The following is a 17,062-nucleotide window of genomic DNA, read 5'->3' as shown; positions in this document are numbered from 1 at the left end:
ATCATGGGAGGGTGACGTACGCAGGCTCTTCCTACCTTGCATGAGGTGCAGCGGGTGCTCACTCAAGAGTGGAAAATGGCTTCCTGGAAATGGTTCTCACTAGAACTGACACCTTGTGTCCTTCACTATGATCAGCTCAAAACACGTCTCAGATCCAACCTCCCGGACACGAGGTGACTAAAATCTGTGCTGACGTGAAAGACTTTTCACATATTTTTGTTGTTTTTATCTGTGTTTCAAACTCTTCTTCGTGTGTAATATGCAAAATATCTAATAGGTATTATGAACGTTGTCAGAGCAATTGTGACGAATAAACCATAAGGATGTTTCATGCTTGTATTTCTAGTATGACAGCAGAACCAGTTTAAATGATTTAAATACCCAGGGAAGGATTATGCCATTATTTACAATCTTAGAACTGTTCTTTATCAGCAAAACCCACAACATGTCAATTCTGGATTTTTGTCGTTTTATCTGCAATTTGTCTCATGACCCAAGAGTCCAGCGCCCCGAACTTATGGTTCACTCTCTCTCTGTCTCTCTGCCTCCTTCATTTAAATTGTATGGAAATATCCAGTAACATAATGCTATAGAAAATCAAGTGTCCCCCAGCACTTTGGGAAGCCGAGGTTTGCAGATCAACGGAGGTTGGGAGTTCGAGACCTCCCTGGCCAACTTAGTGAAGCCTTGTCTCTGCTAAAAATACAAAAATTAGCTGTGCCTCGTCCCGAGCTAATGTCAGCTACTCAAGAGGCTGAGGCAGGAGAATCGCTTGAACCTGGGAGGCGGAAGTTGCAGTGAGCTGAGATCGTGCCACTGCAGTCCAGCCTGGGCGACAGAGCGAGACTCCGCCTCAAGAAATATTTTAAAAATCCTAGCAAATAGCCTATAATAAAAAAGTAGAGGACTCCAGCTACCAAATTGTAAGGGTTTGTATAAGCCTAAGGAATGTGCAGCATCCTCAAGAGAGTGAACGCAGAGAGCCCCTTATTGGAAAACAGTCTCTAAAATACATCCGTGTACACACAGCCCCGTTAGAGTTGACAAAGGCTGTCGTGTGGTTGAAGGAGGAATAGAATGTCTTCTCAATAGATAACACGGGCTGAAAGGTTACGCATAGAAAAAAATAAATCTAAACGTGGTCTCACACTATAAAACACTTCTTGTTTTTTATCTTGTTATTGTAAATTTTTTATGATTTATATTTAAAATTGAGAAATAAAAGTTAGATACAGTCGTCCTTCACTATTCGTGGGTGATTGGTTTCAGGATCTCCGCCGAGATACCACAATCTGCAGATGCTCAAGCCTCTTACATAAAATGGTACAGCGTTTGCATATAACCCATGCTCATCCTCCTATATACATGAAATCATCTCTAGATTACTTATAATTCCTGACACAGCCTACACACCATTCCATTTGTGTCCATTCAACATAGTTTTGCTCTTCGAAACTTTGCAGATTTATTCTCTGAATATATTTGATTTATAGTTGGTTCAATAAACACCTGTAAACCCCACAGATCTGGAGGAACGACTGTGTATTTATAGTATGAAGATGATGTGTGGACCTGTGTCCCCGTGGAGATGAGACTAACAAGGCCTATGACTCTACAGATGTTTCATCCTGGAATGGCTCTGCCAGCTTTCCAGGTCTGCAGAGAGTAAGAATATCACTTGTTCCTCTGATTCATGATCATTGGAACCTCATATATGCTGCCTCGTTGGATGGAAATTGGAGTCCCAGAGACAAATCAGGCTCCACCTGCTTCCAGAAGCTCAGATTCCAGGGATGAGAACCCAGTGGAGAACATGTGGGGCTATATGGACATAGTAATGATAACACCGGAAACTTTAGGCAAAAAAAGAGTCACCTAAAGAATGAGGGCAGACACATTTATTTGAAGAGGAGAGAGCTACATAGAAATCACAACAAATTTTTATAAGGTTTACTGATGACAGAAGACTGAAAAATCGTCTGAGGGGAAGTGGAACAGCATGAGGGAAGGTGGAACAGCATGAGTCTAAGTGCAGTGTTAAGAGGGAGCCTCTTGTATGTTGGGAATTTTGAGTTCCTCAGTGTGACTGCAGCCTCAAGTAGGACTAGGAAGTAAGCCAGTTAGGTTGGAGAAGTGGGCAGGGGTCAAGTGAAGGGGAGAATTGTAGGCTAAGCAAAGGAGTGCGTTTTCTCTCCAGCAGGCAGTGGGAACCGCAGACGTTGGTAAGCAAGACAGAGCCAGCAGATTTGTGGTGTGAGGAAGAGCAATGCTCTAAGATGCAGAGTAGAGATTTCAGATTCCAGCTGCTGGTACATTGGAGCTGTGAAGCTGGTTTTGAGACAGGGCTGTTGTCTCCCTAGAAGACCCCCTCCAGGCCTGTCTGTGGTGCTCCTGGGCTGGAGACAACGATCTGGGCTCAGCATCTGGAAGCTCCGTGTACACGCTGGTATCTGTTGGGGGTGTCTTGGGCCTCTGAGAAGGGCGAGTGATTTTTCCCCGTGTGAAAACGCAGTGATCCAACTGTGCGTATGTCATCTCCTGAGGGTCTGGTTTATCAGAGTCCTGGAGAGAGGGAAATGTTGAGTGAGGGAGGGGACTCACATTCTTCAGGACTAGTAGGGAATAAGACTATAACCATGAGGCTGGCCTTAGGAGGACTATCTCCCTGTTCATTGTTCTGTCCCCCACAGGCTCTTGGTCCATTACAGCAGCATCTGTAGGAGACGGAAGTCATCAAAAGAGCTGGGAGGGCACGTCTGGGTCCTCGTTTCATGTGCAGAGCCCAACACGCAGCGGGAGACTGTAGGTGCCTGAGGTCCCTCAGCTGCCAACAGCCAGACTCAGACATTCTGTCTCTCTGAGTGCAAGGCCCATCCCATGAAGAGCTGTCAGTTCCCATCCCAGTGATTCTGCCTCCCACTTTCTGCCTGTCATGGAACCTTCTCCTGGATGTCAGTGGCTCCAGGGACATGAGGATACAGTTCAGAAGCAGGCAATGGTCTGTGAGCTGAAGGCAGGGACAGGGTGTCTGGTGCTCTCTCTAGAAAGCTCTGCCTCTGTGGCTCCTGCCTTGGGCCAGAGACCATCCTGCCGGTGAGAAACACACACCTGCGTGCTCCCATCCCTCCTCATCCTCCCTCCCCACACGGCCCTGAGGTCTCTGGCCTCTGCTTCGTGAGACTTACTCTTTTTGTCGGAGCACCAACGACGAAGGAGAAAGAAGAGGAGGATGGTGAAGATGATGGTGGCCACCGAGTACCTAATCACAATAGGCAGGTGTCTGGTGATACCTGGAGGAAGATGGAAATCCAATGAGAAGCTCACCATAGCAGTTCCTCTTTGAGGATTGTCTCTCATTTCTTGGTTGCCAGGCAACCCCATAAAACATCTCTTTAGGACAAGCACCCACGTGGTGGGAGACCCAGCTTTCTCCTGGTTTCTCAGTTATAGTTTTCATAATAACCACGGAATGTGCCGATGAGACACCTGCTATCGTATGGATATTTGACCCCCCGGAAGCTTCACTTTGAAATTTAACCCTGAGTGTGGGAGGTTGGGCCAATCGGGAGGTGTTCGGGTGATGGGGGTGGATCCATCATGAATAGATTAATGCTGCCCCACACGACAGGGTTAGCACGTTCTCCCTCTATTAGTACTCTGGAGAGTTGGTTCTTAAAAAGAGCTTGGAAGCTCCATCACACCCCGTTTCTCCCTGTCTTGCTGTGTGATCTCGGTGGTCTCTGCACATGTAGGCCCCCGTCTCTTCTACCAGAGTAGGAGCAGCCTGAGGCCACAGCCAGAAATAGATGCTGGTGTCCTGCCTCTTGTACACCTTGCAGAACCGTGAGTCAACCAATTCTCTTTTCTGTAGAAGTTACCCAGGCTCAAGTGTTCTTTCACAGCCTCAAAAAGGGACTAAGACGGCAACATCCTGAGATCAGGAGGAACGTCCCAGAACAGCCTGGGCTGTCTTCCTGTTCTTCCCAGAGGAGGACGTCATGCAGTGCTTTAGCTCAGTGCTTCCTGTGGCTCCAGGGTACAAAACCCAGGCAGGGCTGCTTTCTGGGTTCCCCCAGCTGCAGTGCAAATGGGGTGACTCCATATGTCCCGAGCAGCTTTTCTGAGCCTTGGGGGACTGGCTCACACTGAAATGCAGGCTTCTGTTGTCACTTGCTGGTTATCCGTTAGTAATGAACCTGCCTATGTCATGTATTCTCTGTGCGTTCTGTCTCCCTGGAGTGACGGTGAGTGACAGAAACTGGCAGAGCCCCAGGTGCAGTACAGGAGGTGTTTAGAGTCTTCTCTGGGAAGACTGGACTGGGATTGATACACAGTGAATGTGCTTTACAATTTCTACGGCCAGAACCCTCTTGACTCAAACACATTACATTCAGGAAGAAAAGGCATAAAGTGAAATCAAGATCAGAATAGTCAAGTAGAACTGTCATATATCCAACAGCCAGGAAATAATGATGAAGCTCGTGAAGAACGTGCTCCTTTTTGTGATCTCAGGAGTCATATATTAGGCTGCTGTTCTACCTGAGAGTCCGGAGGAAGGACAACCTCCTCTATCGTCTATTGCTTCCGTACAACCTGTCCTGTGAATTCGTACAAAAGGTAACCAGGAGATGGTGCTGGTGCTGGTCTCTGAGTCCAAGGTCTGAGCTCCAAAGAATGTTAGTTTTTACCTTCCCATGGTCTATCTGTGTCTCTTAATGTGATAGGGAGTAAGGGTGAGGTGGGGGATTTGGGTGAGGGGGCAAGTTTTATGCCATGAACAGAGAACTTTCTCTATTCCAGGGCCTGTGCTGGTGGGTTCGGGGGCCTTTCATATTTTCCATATGATCTCAGGCTCATGGAAAGCAAACAGGGAAGACGTTTTTGGCTGATTTTCTAATGGATAAGATAAAGGATCAAAGAAGTCGTTATAGAGAAACAGAAAAATGATAATTGGGATTGAAGTGCCTTTGTCATTTCTGTATGTTATATGACAATTATGTGTTTTGTACTTTTATTTTTTGAGATGAAGTCTCAATGTGTTGCCCAGGGTGTAGTCCAATGATGCAATCTCGGCTCACTGAAACCTCTGCCTCCCGGGTGGAAGCCATTCTCCGGCTTCAGCCTCCCGAATAGCTGGTATTACAGGCACCCGCCACCATGCCCAGCTAGTTTTTGTTTATTTAGTAGAGTTGGGTTTGAGCATGTTGTCCGGGCTGGTCTTGAACTCCTGACCTCAATGGATCCATCCGCCTCAGCCTCCCAAAATGTTGGGTTACAGGTGTGAGTCACCGTTCACAACCTTGCGTGTTATATTAATAAGTCTATTCCTTTGCACCACGCCTCATGTATCAATCAGACCTCTGCCAGGTACTGATTTACATGTAGGAAAAGTAAATCTCAGAAAGAAATTAATGAAGTGAAGATTGAACAATTAGGAAAAATCAAACCAGGCAAGCCCTCCCTGTGAATTATTCTACCTCACATACACATCTTATATCCATCTACTTCATTCATTTAGTGTCTAAATACACAACACATTTCACCAGTGGGGCGGGAATCGCCTTTTCCACGATCTCCTAGATTCCAGTTACGCATCTGGGCCTCCCTTATGTTCATGTCAGTCACTATTAATCATGTACGGATTCCTAGTTTGCCCGAGGTGAATCCAAGGGCTGTGCGTATAAAACACACACTCCTTGTCCTCCTTAGTTTCCTGTGTGCCCAGTGTGCTCTTCTCTCTCTCCAGCGGTCTTGTAATTCTCCCATCTCATTCCCAGCACTTCAGGCAGAGCCTCTTCCTTCCACATAAGATTGTTTTCACCTTTGTGCCTTCACGGCTGACTGCTATGTGTGGAAAATCCTTCCGCCAGTCTTCCAGGGGTTGATCTATTTTTTTTCGTTAAGATCACAAGTATTATTTGATCAGTGAGAACTTCTCTGTGACCTGAAATCATACACTCAGCATTATCTGTTATTTAGTTTAAATTCTGGCTGGGTGCCGTGGTTCACGCCTATAATCCGAGCACTTTGGGAGGCTGAGACGGTCGGATTACTTTAGATAGGGAGTTGGAGATAGACTGGGCCACATGGTGAAACATCGTCTCTACCAAAAAACTACAAAAAGAATTAGCCAGGTGTGGCGGCGGGGGCCTGTATCCAAGCTACTTGAGAGGCTGAGGCAGAAGAATCACTTGAACCCAGGAGGCGGAGGTTGCAGTGAGCCAAGATCGTGACGCTGCACTCCAGCCTAGGGGATAGAGCGAGACTCCGTCTTAATAAATACATAATGTTTCCCAATGGATCAGCCATTTATTGATCCACTTGTGCATTCATTTTCTTTTCTCTCATTTACCCATCTGCAACGTCAGTGTCCCAAGAGCACAGGCCAAATGCATCCTGTTTACTATTTGTGGAAGGCAGGAGAATCCACTCCACCCCAAAAATATCCCTGTCCTAGCCTTCATACCTTGTGAACATGTGATTTTACGTGAAAAAGAGGAATGAAGATTTCAGATGGAATTACGGTTGCTAATCAGCTGAAATGAAAAGGAGGGTATCCTGGATGATATTAGGGAGATGATGATAGATAATCTTGGTGAACCCAATAAAATCCCAAAGTCCTTAAGAAATGAGGAAGAAAGCAGAGGAACATTCAGAGAAAGAGGCGTGGATAAGGAAGAAGGGTCTGAGTGATGCCATGTGAGACGTGACCAGTCTTTGTGGGTTTTGAGGAAGGAGGAAGGGGACCAGGAGCCAAGGAACGTGGGAACCTCTAGAAACTGGGACATGTGGAAAGCAGATTCTTGCCTGGAACCTTCAGAGGGAAGGCAGCCTTGCTGTCACCTTGATTTTAGCCCAGTGAGGTGCATTTCATCCTTTGAGCTACAGCACTGTAAGATAATTAAAAAGCCGTTTTGTTTTCATCCACCAATTTTGTGGAAATTTGTTATGGCAACAGTAGGAAAGGATTCCAACTGCACAGCCTGAGCATGGGGCCATGGCTGAATGAGTCAGTGAGTCGAAGTGTGCGTGCATGAGCTCTGTTCTCTGTTACTCGAGGCTCTTGCTCTGCTGAGTCAGCCAGGGTTGCCTCATGACCAACAGGAGCTCATTCCTTGGCAAGTGGAACTTCTCGGAAACACCTCGCCCTCATTAGATGTTCCCTTCCCTTCCCTCTTTCAAGCCCCCAGGAATTTATCCTCCAGTTAGGAATGCAGGGAGAACAAACACTGCATTTTTCCTGAGAAGGATGTCAGATTTGCAATCATTCTTCCAGCATGTAGGAGGTCTCAGCTGCAGAAGATTAGAGATTAAGAGACTTCACTGAGCCCTGTGCTGGGCCAAGATCCCTTTTGCTGTTGGAGTGTCTGGAGTTCAGAGAGATGGTGGAAGACAGGCCCACAATCAGAGCTGGGAGGTGCTGAGCCAAGGCTTGAATCCAAGGCTTCCACCTCCCCAGGTTTCCAAAAGCAGAGATAAGAGGGATTCTTTACTCACTGGTTTTGCAGCTTGGTTCAGTGGGTGAAGGCCAACTACTTGAAGGGTTTCCTAGAATAGAGACAGGAGAGAGGAGAGGAAATGAGGGTGCCTGTCCTCTACTCAGGGGAAATCTTTGAGGTTCATTCATGGCCAACACTCTGTTATCCAACACTGGCTCTGGGAGTCCTGGGATTCTCTTCTCCGCGATTTTTGTATGTGTTGCCCCTTGTCTTGAGACTTTAAGATATATAGAGGAAACAGGAACATCACATTACCTGACTTAAAGATATGTTACAGAGCTGTAGTAAGCAAAACAGCATGACGTTGGCATGAAGAAAAGTGTGTAGAACAACGGAGCAAAATGAAGAACACAGATATAATCTATGCATCTACATTCAATGGCATTTTTTCTTTTTTTTTTTTGAGATGGAATCTTGCTCTGTTACTCAGGCTGGAGTGCAGAGGTGCAATCTCGGCTCACAGCAACCTCTGTCTCCTGAATTCAAGCAATTTTCTTGCCTCAGACTCTCAAGTAGTGGTATTACAGGCGCTGACCACCATGCTCAGCTAATTTTTGTACTTTTAGTGGAGACAGGGTTTACTATGTTGGCCAGGCGGGCCTCGAACTCCTGGTCTCAGGTGATCCACCCACCTTGCCCTCTGACAGTGCTGGGACTGCAGGTGTGAGCCACCATGCCCAGCCAATCCAATGCATTTTGAGAAAGGTGTCAAGAACCTACAATCAGGAAAGGACAGTCTTTTCAATAAACGATGCGGGGAAAACGGGTTATCTGCATGCAGGGAATGAAACTGCACCTCTACCTCTCACCATTCACAAAAGTGAAATCAAAAAGCATTAAATACATGAGTCTAAGTCCTGAACCTATGAAACACATAGAAGAAAATATTGGGGAAATGCTTCAGGACATTTGTCTGAGAAAAGACATTTTGTTTAAAACCTCAGAAACACAAGTAATCAAAGTAAAAAGCAGACCACAGGGATTACATCAAACTAAGCAGCTTCTGCATTGCAAAACAAGCAACCAACAAAGTGAAGAGACAACCCACAGAATGGGAGGAAATATTTGCAGACTATGCATCTGAGACGGGATTTATAACTGGAAATATAAGAAGCTCACATAACTCAATAAAACAAAGAATTTAATTAAAAAATGAACAAAAGACCTGAACAGACATTTCTCCACAAATAAAACATATAAATGGCCATCATGTGTATGAAAGTGTTCAGTATCTCTCATCATCAGAGGAATACAAATGAAAAATCACAATGAATTTACATCTCACCCCATTAAAATGGCTTTTATCCATATGACAAGCAAAACAAATGCTGGCAAGATGGTAGGAAAAGGAGAACCCTGGTACCCTGTTGGTAGGAAGGTAAATTAGTACAGCCATTATGCAGAAAAGTATGGAACTTCTTTAAGAAACTAAAAAGAGGCTGGGCATGGTGGCTCATGCTTGTAATCCCAGCACTTTGAGGTCAGGAGTATGAGAGCAGCCTGGCCAATATGGGGAAACCCTGTTTGTACTAAAAAATACAAAACGTAGCTAGGCGTTGTGGCGTACACCTGTAATCCCAGCTCCCAGGGAGACTGAGGCAGAAGAATCATTTGAATCCAGGAGACCTCTGCCTCCCAGGAGGTTGCAATGAGCCTAGATTGTGTCAGTTGCACTGAGCCTAGATTGTGTCAGTTGCACTCCAGCCTGGGCTACAGAGGAAAGCTCTGCCTCAAAAACAAAAACCAAACAAAAGACTAAAAAGAGAATTTTCATAGTATTCACAAATTCACTACTGGGTTTACATCCAATAGAAAGGACTTCAGTGTATGGAAGTTCTATCTGCACTCCCATGACTGTTCCAGCACAGTTCACAGTAGCCAAGATGTGGAGTCCAGCTACCTGCCCATCAGTGGATGAACGGATAGAGAGAATGTAGTACATACACACAGTGGAGACTAGTCATCCATAGAGAAAATAACATCCGACATTTGCAGGCCATGATTGGAACTGGAGCTCATTACAAAAATTCCCAATTCTCACCCTTATGCAAGAGCTCTAAAGTGGATCTCAAGAAGGTAGAGAGTAGAATGGTGGCTACCAGAGGCCAGGAAGGGAATGGTGGAGGGTAAAAACAACACAAAACAAAAAACAAACCAAAAACAGAATATAAATGTATTTATGACCACTAGACTTTACACTTAAAAATGGTAAAGGTGGTCAATTTTATAGGTATTTTTAACCTCAACAAATATTTTTTCAAATGAAAAGAAAAGGGTGTAAGGGTTGCTGGTGATGATATGTCTGTGGGTGAGAGGCCAGGATGGGCTTCCGGGAAATGAGTAAGATTGAGGGGCTGAGGGAACCTCTGATCTCCCCAAACTGAGCCCAGTCTCCCTCCTCTGGGTCTGTCCTGACCAGTTTCTCCATCTGCCTGGGTGCCTGGAGCCCTGACCGCGGACCACCACGCAGGCCATGCAGGAGGGTTTGGAGGTGCCCTCTCTGCCATCCTGCCTCCTGATCCCACCCTCACACCGAGGCTTGATCTTCTCTCTGAACCTGTCCATGCTTCTCTCCATCATCAGCAGGAAGTTCCTCAGCTATGGCTCTGGGATCATAAGACATGGGACAGGCATGTGCTTTCCTCACCTGTGACAGAAACGGGCAGTGGGTCACTCGGGTGTGACCACTTGTAGGGTGCGGTACGGAAAGAACCGAAGCATCTGTAGGTTCCTCCATGGGTGGCAGGGCCCAGAGGGAAGTCGCCCTGGAATGTTCCGTTGACGCTTCGCACTGCAGAGAGACTAAGTTCACGGGCCTCCCCCTCCCTGGATAGATGGTACATGTCAAAGGAGCACCGGGAGCTGCAGGACAAGGTCACGTTCTCTCCTGCCTGAACCGTGGGGCCCGGCTGGGCTGAGAGAGAAGGTTTCTCATATAGACCTGGAGGGAGAAGAGGCAATTTCTTCAGGGAGGTTCTTCCCTGTCCCAGCTCCCCTCACATCTGAGCTGAGAACTCACTCCTCGGATCTATGACCTAATGCTCTCTGTCACCCTCCACCCCGTCTCTCTTCATGTCTGTTTCCTCCTTCCACCTTCTCTGTCTCTCTAGGTCTCTGACCTCACTTCCCCAGCCTGAGGTGTGTTTTCCCTTTTTGTATTGTTTTCTTCTCTCTGATCCTCCTTGGATTCTTGACTTGATCTTCCTTTTTCTTTAATTCTGAGTTTCTCACTTTCTGTCTTGTTCATAACCTTCTGAACATTTCTATCTATTATCTATCGATCTATCTATCTATCTACTACCTGTCAATCTATCAATTATCTATCTGTAATCTATATCTATGTATCATTTATCTCTCTATCAATTGTCTGTCTCTCTATCTATCCACCATCTATTATCTATATCTATGTATCATCTGTCTATTCCCTCTCTATCTGTCTGCCTCTCTGTCTCTATGTATCATCTACGTATCTATGTACCTATCTATGTGTCTATCTATCTCTCTATCTATCTATCGATCTATGTATCTATCATCATCATCATCTCCATGTATCATCTATCTATCAATTGCCATCTATGTATCTATAACCCATCCATTATCTATGATCTACCTATTTATCATCTATCTATATCTATCTATCTATCCATCTACCATCTGTCTCTCTCCATCTCCTTGTCTTTCTCTGCCTCTCAGTCTCTCTAGTTCTATTTGGAATCTCTGCAATCCATCCCCACATCTTTATCTTTCTCTGTCTTTGTGCCCCCGCCTTCAGGGTTCTGATTTTGGAGCTTTTCTCTCCTCCCTTCCATCATTCTCTCCACTCCTCTGCCCACTTTTCTGTCTCTTTATGTGTCTGTGAGTCTCTCAATCTCCTTCCTCTGGCTCATTCTCTGTGTGTTTATGTCTTTGCTTTTTGATGTTCCTGATTTCTTTTTGATGTCCCTGTGTCTCTCAGGAATCCTATCATATGTGGGGTTATGTGGAATATGAGCCTCAGAATCCAGTGTGGGGACCCCAAGTACACACAGCATACAGGGGTTGGTGTTCTGGGGCCACGATGTCCTGGGACGATGACTCTCCACTGCACGGAAGGCAGAGGTGTCAGAACAAACACGGCATCTGTAGGTGCCACAAGGTCTGAGGCCACAGGGGCTGACTCAGGACAGAAATATGGGTGTCCTTGGGTTCTCCTGGTAGAAACGCTTTGTGGAGGTAAAACAGAAATGAAGTTTGTAACCTGTGCCAGGTATCTGAGCAAAGTCAGCACAGAAGGACGCCTCTCTCTGGGACATGTCTGTCTGTCTGAGTGTCCCCTTTAACTCTTTCTCTCTTTTCTACCTCCCTGTATGGCCCCTGTGTCTGTCCTCTGTTATGACACCTGGTCTGTACTTGTGTCTCCTGTTTCTCTGTCTCTGTTGGTACAGACCTCGCCAAGTGAGTCTCTCTCCATAAGAATCCCACACTCATCTTCCTCATGACCACCTGGGGCTTCCAAGTCCTGGATCATTCACTCTGTGTCCCAGTGACAATGAGAAGAATGTCCGGACACTCTCACCTGTGATCACGATGTCCAGGGGGTCACTGGGAGCTGATAACACATAGGGGGAGTGAGAGACAGAACCGTAGCATCTGTAGGTCCCTGCAAGGTCAGACGTCGTGGAATTGATGGAGTAGTTGGCCTGGGAACCCCCACCGTGGAGCTCTCCAACAAGGTGCAAGGGCTTCTCAAAGGTCACATCACTGTGCAGAAAGAAGTGCTCAAACACGATATCTGAGGAACATTGTAGGGTGACCGTCTCTCCTGATTTCACCAGGGGACCTGGGAGGGCCAGGAGGGAAGGTTTTCTGTGGACTCCTAGAAAGAGAGGTTGTGAGTTTAGAAGGCGTCTCCCTTTGTCATCATATCCATGGCACCTGGAATGAGTGAGGGTTCCCCTCCCCGCTGTCTGTCTCTCTCCTCCCTCTCTGTGTCTCCCTGTCTTTTATCCCCTGGTGCAGGTCCCTCCATCAGTGTCCCTCCCTCTTCTCTGTCCATCTGTCTCTAGTAGCCTCGGACGCCCTTCCCACTGGGCTCAGCCTCATCTCTTAGGCTGCTGTATCTGTTTCCCACTAATCTGTTTCCTGCTGTCTATGTGGGGCTGGAAGAGGAACCATGGCAGGCTGCATGTCCAGGCTCTTAGCAGCCTGGTTCAATCTGTTTTGGACAAACTGGAGTCCCTGTCAGGAGGAATGAACTGATCAGTAAGGCAGGCACCAGTGTCCACACCCACTGTTCCTGGTGGGGATTGGGAGCCTCTCCTGCCATGCCTGTGCCTTCTCCATGGCCTCAGCTTCCACAGGGTGGCTCCTGGTGCTGGTTCGAGGAGCATCGACCTCTCCCTATGTGGATGGAGCCTGGTGGTGGCATCAGCGTCCCACCCTTCCTGATCTCGGGGTTGCCAACGTTCTCCTTGTTTGGTTTCTTTAATTAATTGATTAATTAATTGATTAATTAATTAATTTTTGACACAGAGTGTCACTTTTTCACCCAGGCTGGAGTGTAGTGGTGTGGTCTTGGCTCACTTCCTCCCGGATTCAAGAGATTGAATCCAGTCGTTGGTTTACTCGCGCCCACCACCATGCCCAGCTATCGTTGTTTGGTTTCCTAACTTGTCCTTGACCATGTTCCTGTGTTGGTTTCCTGTTGCTGCTGCAGAAAATTATCCCAAACATGGCGGCAGGAGAGAACACACTGACCCCTTCCACTTCTGGAGACAGAAATTGGATCCAGTTCTCCCTGGGCTAAAATCAAGGCGACTACAGAACTGCGTTCCCTCTGGAGACTCAGCAGAGCAGTTCTCTTGACTTCTCCAGCCCGTAGAGGCCACCTGCCATTGTGGCTCGTGGCCTTCCTCCACCTTCAATGCCCACAGTGGCTGATGGAGTCTCCCATGACGCTGCGCTAATCCCCACTCCCTTCTTTCTCCTCCTCTCACGAGGACCCTTGTGATTACACTGAGCCCAGTGGGACAGTCCAGGCCGTCTCCCCATCTCAAGGTCAACTCATCAACAACCTGAGCTCCATCTTCCCCTTCAGTCCCCTGCCCTATAGCATAAAGAGTCACAGGCTCCAGGGATTAGAATGTAACCATATTGGGGACAGTTATTCTTCCCATCACAGCACCCATTTCCCTGTATTCAATCCCCCTTTACCCCAAAGACAGTCAGGTCCTGGGTGATGGGACCCTGATGGACACTCCCAGCAGAAGTTCTGGGATTCAGGAGGTGGGACAAGGAGAAGCCCAGACAGGAGCCCTCTGACCTGTGACCCTGATCGCCAGGGGGTCACTGAGTGCCGACCACTCAGTGGGGGAGTGCGGGTATGAACCCCGACATCTGTAGGTCCCTGCGTGTGCCGGGGTCACAGGGCCCATGAGGAAGCTCTGGTGGAATATTCTGCTGTGGAAGACGGGAACGTGGCTTCTGTCATCTTTGTACAGAGTGAAGTTGGTAAAGTTGTTAAACCCACGACGATAGTGACACTGAAGAGTCACGTGTCCTTCCTGAGGCACCAGAGCGCTGGGCCGGGCAGACAGGGAGGTCTTGTCCTGACCACCTGGGGGAAAAGGAAGGGCCGCCTTAGAGAGGAGGACGTGGAGCCGCCCCTCCTTCCGTGTGCTCAGAAGATTCTTCCCCTTTCCATGTTTCTAAGGCTCCTACCACACCTGGGTGTCCAGGGCTACAGGAAGAACCTATCCAGCATGGACATGCCATCTCCCTACAACAAAGGTGTCAGCTGAGAACTTTGAACAAGTGCTGAATAAGGGACTCTTACTAGATTTTAACACTTCAAGATGACTCACATAAAACAACACAAAGTGGACACGGCATGGAGGGCATGTCCTTTGTGAATGGAACATCAGCCAGTGCATGAACTGAGCCCCTATCAGAAGATTTGGAATGTCAGGGTCATGGCTGTGGTTTCCCCACCTCTTCTGGTAGAATGACAGCAGCCACACTGCAGCCCTGACCGTCATGCAAACACTGGAGGGTGTGAGTTACACCTTTGTCCTCAGAGGACCTGCTGTTCCTAGCACTGCTTCCCTCCCTTCCTCAGTCGCTGACACCACTTCCTCCCTGCACACCTCGGCTTGGAGCACCCCAAGCTCACCCCGGTCTTCACAGAGCTTGACTCAGCCAAGGGTAAGAAGAGCCGGAGAGGACGAGGTCAGAAGTGTGAGCCGAGCACCCCAGGGTGCCCCCTTCTTAGTTTATGAGACACTGTCTGACAGGACTTCCCTCTTGTTTCAGGAAAATCCTCTCAGGTGGGGAGATGACACCCTAAGGTTTGGGGAAGGACTCACCCGTGTGTGGACAGGCCCTCTGGACCAAGAAGAACCCTGGAAAGAAAGATCATGATGGATGATCCATCTGCAGGCAAACCAGGGCCTCCCCTGCTGCCCCCACGGGGCTGTGCGTCTGGGCAGCCAGGCCCTTGCTGGGCTGAAGGTAAACTCACCCTGGCTGCACACCTGCCCCCGCAGCAGGGATCTCAGCTGTGCAGAGACCCAGCCTCCTGATCCAGATCTGCACCCCAGGCCTAGATCTACACAACAGGCCCATATCTCCACTCCATGCTGATATCTCTACTCCAGACCCATATCTCCGCTCCAAACCCATATCTCCCTTCCAGGCTCACATCTGCAATCCAGGCCCATATCTCCACTCCAGGCCCATCCCTCCATGCCAGGCCCAGATCTCCACTCCCGGCCCAGATCTGCACTCCAGACCCAGATCTCCACTCCAGACCCAGATCTCCACCCCAGGCCAATATCTCCACCCCAGGCCCATATCTCCACCCCAGGCCCATGTCTCCACTCCAGGCCCATCCCTCCATGCCAGGCCCATGTCTCCATTCCAGACCCAAATCTCCACTCCGGACCCAAATCTCCACTCCAGACCCAGATCTCCACCCCAGGCCAATATCTCCACTCCAGGCCAAAATTACCACTCCAGACCCAGATCTCCACCCCAGGCCCGGATTTCCACTCCAGGTCCATATCTCTACCCCAGGCCCATATCACCACTCCGGGCCCATATCTCCACTCCAGGCCCAGATCTCCACTCCAGGCCCAGATCTCCCCTCCAGGCCCATATCTCCACTCCAGACCCATATCTCCACTCTAAACCCATATCTCCCCTCCAGGCTCATATCTGCACTCCAGGCCCATATCTCCACTCCAAACCCATATCTCCCTTCCAGCCCCATATCTCTACCCCAGACCCATATCTCCACTCCAGGATCATATCTGCACTCCAGACCCATATCTCCACTCCAGACCTAGATCGCTACCCCAGGCCCAGATCTTCACTCCAGGTCGATATCTCCACTCCGGACCCAGATCTCCACTCCAGAATGAGATCTTCACCCCAGACCCATATCTCCACTCCAGGCCCAGATCTCCAATCCAGACTTGTATCTCCACTGCAGGCCCATATCTCTACTCCAGACCCAGATCTCCATCCCAGGCCCATATCTCCACTCCAGGCCCATATCTCCACCGCAGACCCATATCTCCACTCCAGGCCCATATCTCCACTCCAGGCCCAAATCTCCACTCCAGGCCCAGATATCCACTCCAGGATCATATCTCCACTCTAGGATCATATCTCCACTCCAAGCCCATATCTCCACTCTAGGCCCATATCTCCACTCCAGGCCCAGATCTCCACTCCAGGCCCATACCTCCACTCCAGGATCATATCTCCACTCCAGGCCATAACTCCACTCCAGGATCATATCTCCACTCCAGGATCATATCTCCACTCCATGGCCATACCTCCACCCCAGGCCCAGATCTCCACCCAGGCCCAGGTCTCTACTCCAGGCCCATATCTCCACTCGAAGCCCATATCTCCACTCCAGGCCCATATCTCCACTCCAGGATCATATCTCCACCCCAGGCCCATATCTCCACTCCAAGATCGTATCTCCACTCCAGGATCATATCTCCACTCCAGGATCATATCTCCACTCAAGGATCATATCTCCACTCCAAGCCCATATCTTCACTCCAGGCCCATATCTCCACTCCAGGATCATATCTCCACTCCAGGCCCATACCTCCACGCCAGGATCATATCTCCACTCCAGGCCCAGATCTCCACTCCAGGCCCAGATCTCCACTCCAGGCCCATATCTCCACTCCAGGCCCTTATCTCCACCCCAGGATCATATCTCCACTCCAGGCCCATACCTCCACTCCAGGCCCAGATCTCCACCCCAGGCCCAGATCTCCACTCCAGGCCCATAAATCCACTCCAGGCCCAGATCTCCACTCCAGGATCATATCTCCACCCCAGGCCCATATCTCCCCTCCAGGCCCAGATCTCCACCCCAGAGCTTCCTCTGTCGATTCCCTTCCAGGACTCACCAACACACGCCACACTGACAACCATGAGCGACATGGTACTGCCGGTGCAGACAGGCGGCCGCGCCCCAGCTCAGCTCAGCAGCGCACAGGATGTTATCTGGCGCCCTGCCCATGCAGTTGACGTGCTGACCACATCATGGGAGGGTGACG

At 48.7% G+C, this 17,062-nt stretch overlaps 1 protein-coding gene across 5 annotated transcripts; it reads right to left on the bottom strand.

The window, feature by feature from the left end:
- Window positions 1-1,886: 1,886 nt before the first annotated feature.
- On the bottom strand, window positions 1,887-17,018 carry LOC144329466 (killer cell immunoglobulin-like receptor 3DS1). 5 transcript variants are annotated; one of them, XM_077981853.1, is made up of 9 exons: window positions 16,913-17,007; window positions 14,843-14,878; window positions 13,801-14,094; window positions 12,055-12,354; window positions 10,147-10,440; window positions 7,498-7,548; window positions 3,186-3,290; window positions 2,659-2,714; window positions 1,887-2,562 (listed from the first exon to the last, which is right to left on the bottom strand). In XM_077981853.1, the coding sequence occupies exons 1-9, from the start codon at window positions 16,944-16,946 to the stop codon at window positions 2,293-2,295; spliced, it is 1,440 nt and encodes a 479-aa protein (XP_077837979.1). In that variant the 5' UTR covers window positions 16,947-17,007; the 3' UTR covers window positions 1,887-2,292. The 5 variants fall into 5 exon arrangements, with proteins under 5 accessions (XP_077837979.1, XP_077837981.1, XP_077837983.1 ...); XM_077981855.1 differs by lacking the exon at window positions 2,659-2,714 and having other exon boundaries at window positions 16,913-17,018; XM_077981857.1 differs by lacking the exon at window positions 2,659-2,714 and having other exon boundaries at window positions 10,147-10,290.
- Window positions 17,019-17,062: the final 44 nt, after the last annotated feature.

This window comes from Macaca mulatta, chromosome 19, assembly GCF_049350105.2.
Source record: "Macaca mulatta isolate MMU2019108-1 chromosome 19, T2T-MMU8v2.0, whole genome shotgun sequence".
Classification (NCBI taxonomy): Eukaryota; Metazoa; Chordata; class Mammalia; order Primates; family Cercopithecidae; genus Macaca; species Macaca mulatta.
The sequence above is the reverse complement of the archived record's forward strand: the minus strand, read 5'-3'. Positions and strand labels throughout refer to the sequence as shown.

What these genes read in the sequence shown, in the direction of transcription:
- LOC144329466 (XM_077981853.1), bottom strand. Translation starts at nt 16,946, where the DNA reads ATGTCGCTCATGGTTGTCAGTGTGGCGTGTGTTG. An exon ending in CCTGGCGATCAGGGTCACAG is followed by an intron (nt 12,355 to 13,800) that starts GTCAGAGGGCTC and finishes CTCTCTTTCTAG; the next exon opens with GAGTCCACAGAAAACCTTCC. An exon ending in TTGGTGCTCCGACAAAAAGA is followed by an intron (nt 2,715 to 3,185) that starts GTAAGTCTCACG and finishes CGTCTCCTACAG; the next exon opens with ATGCTGCTGTAATGGACCAA.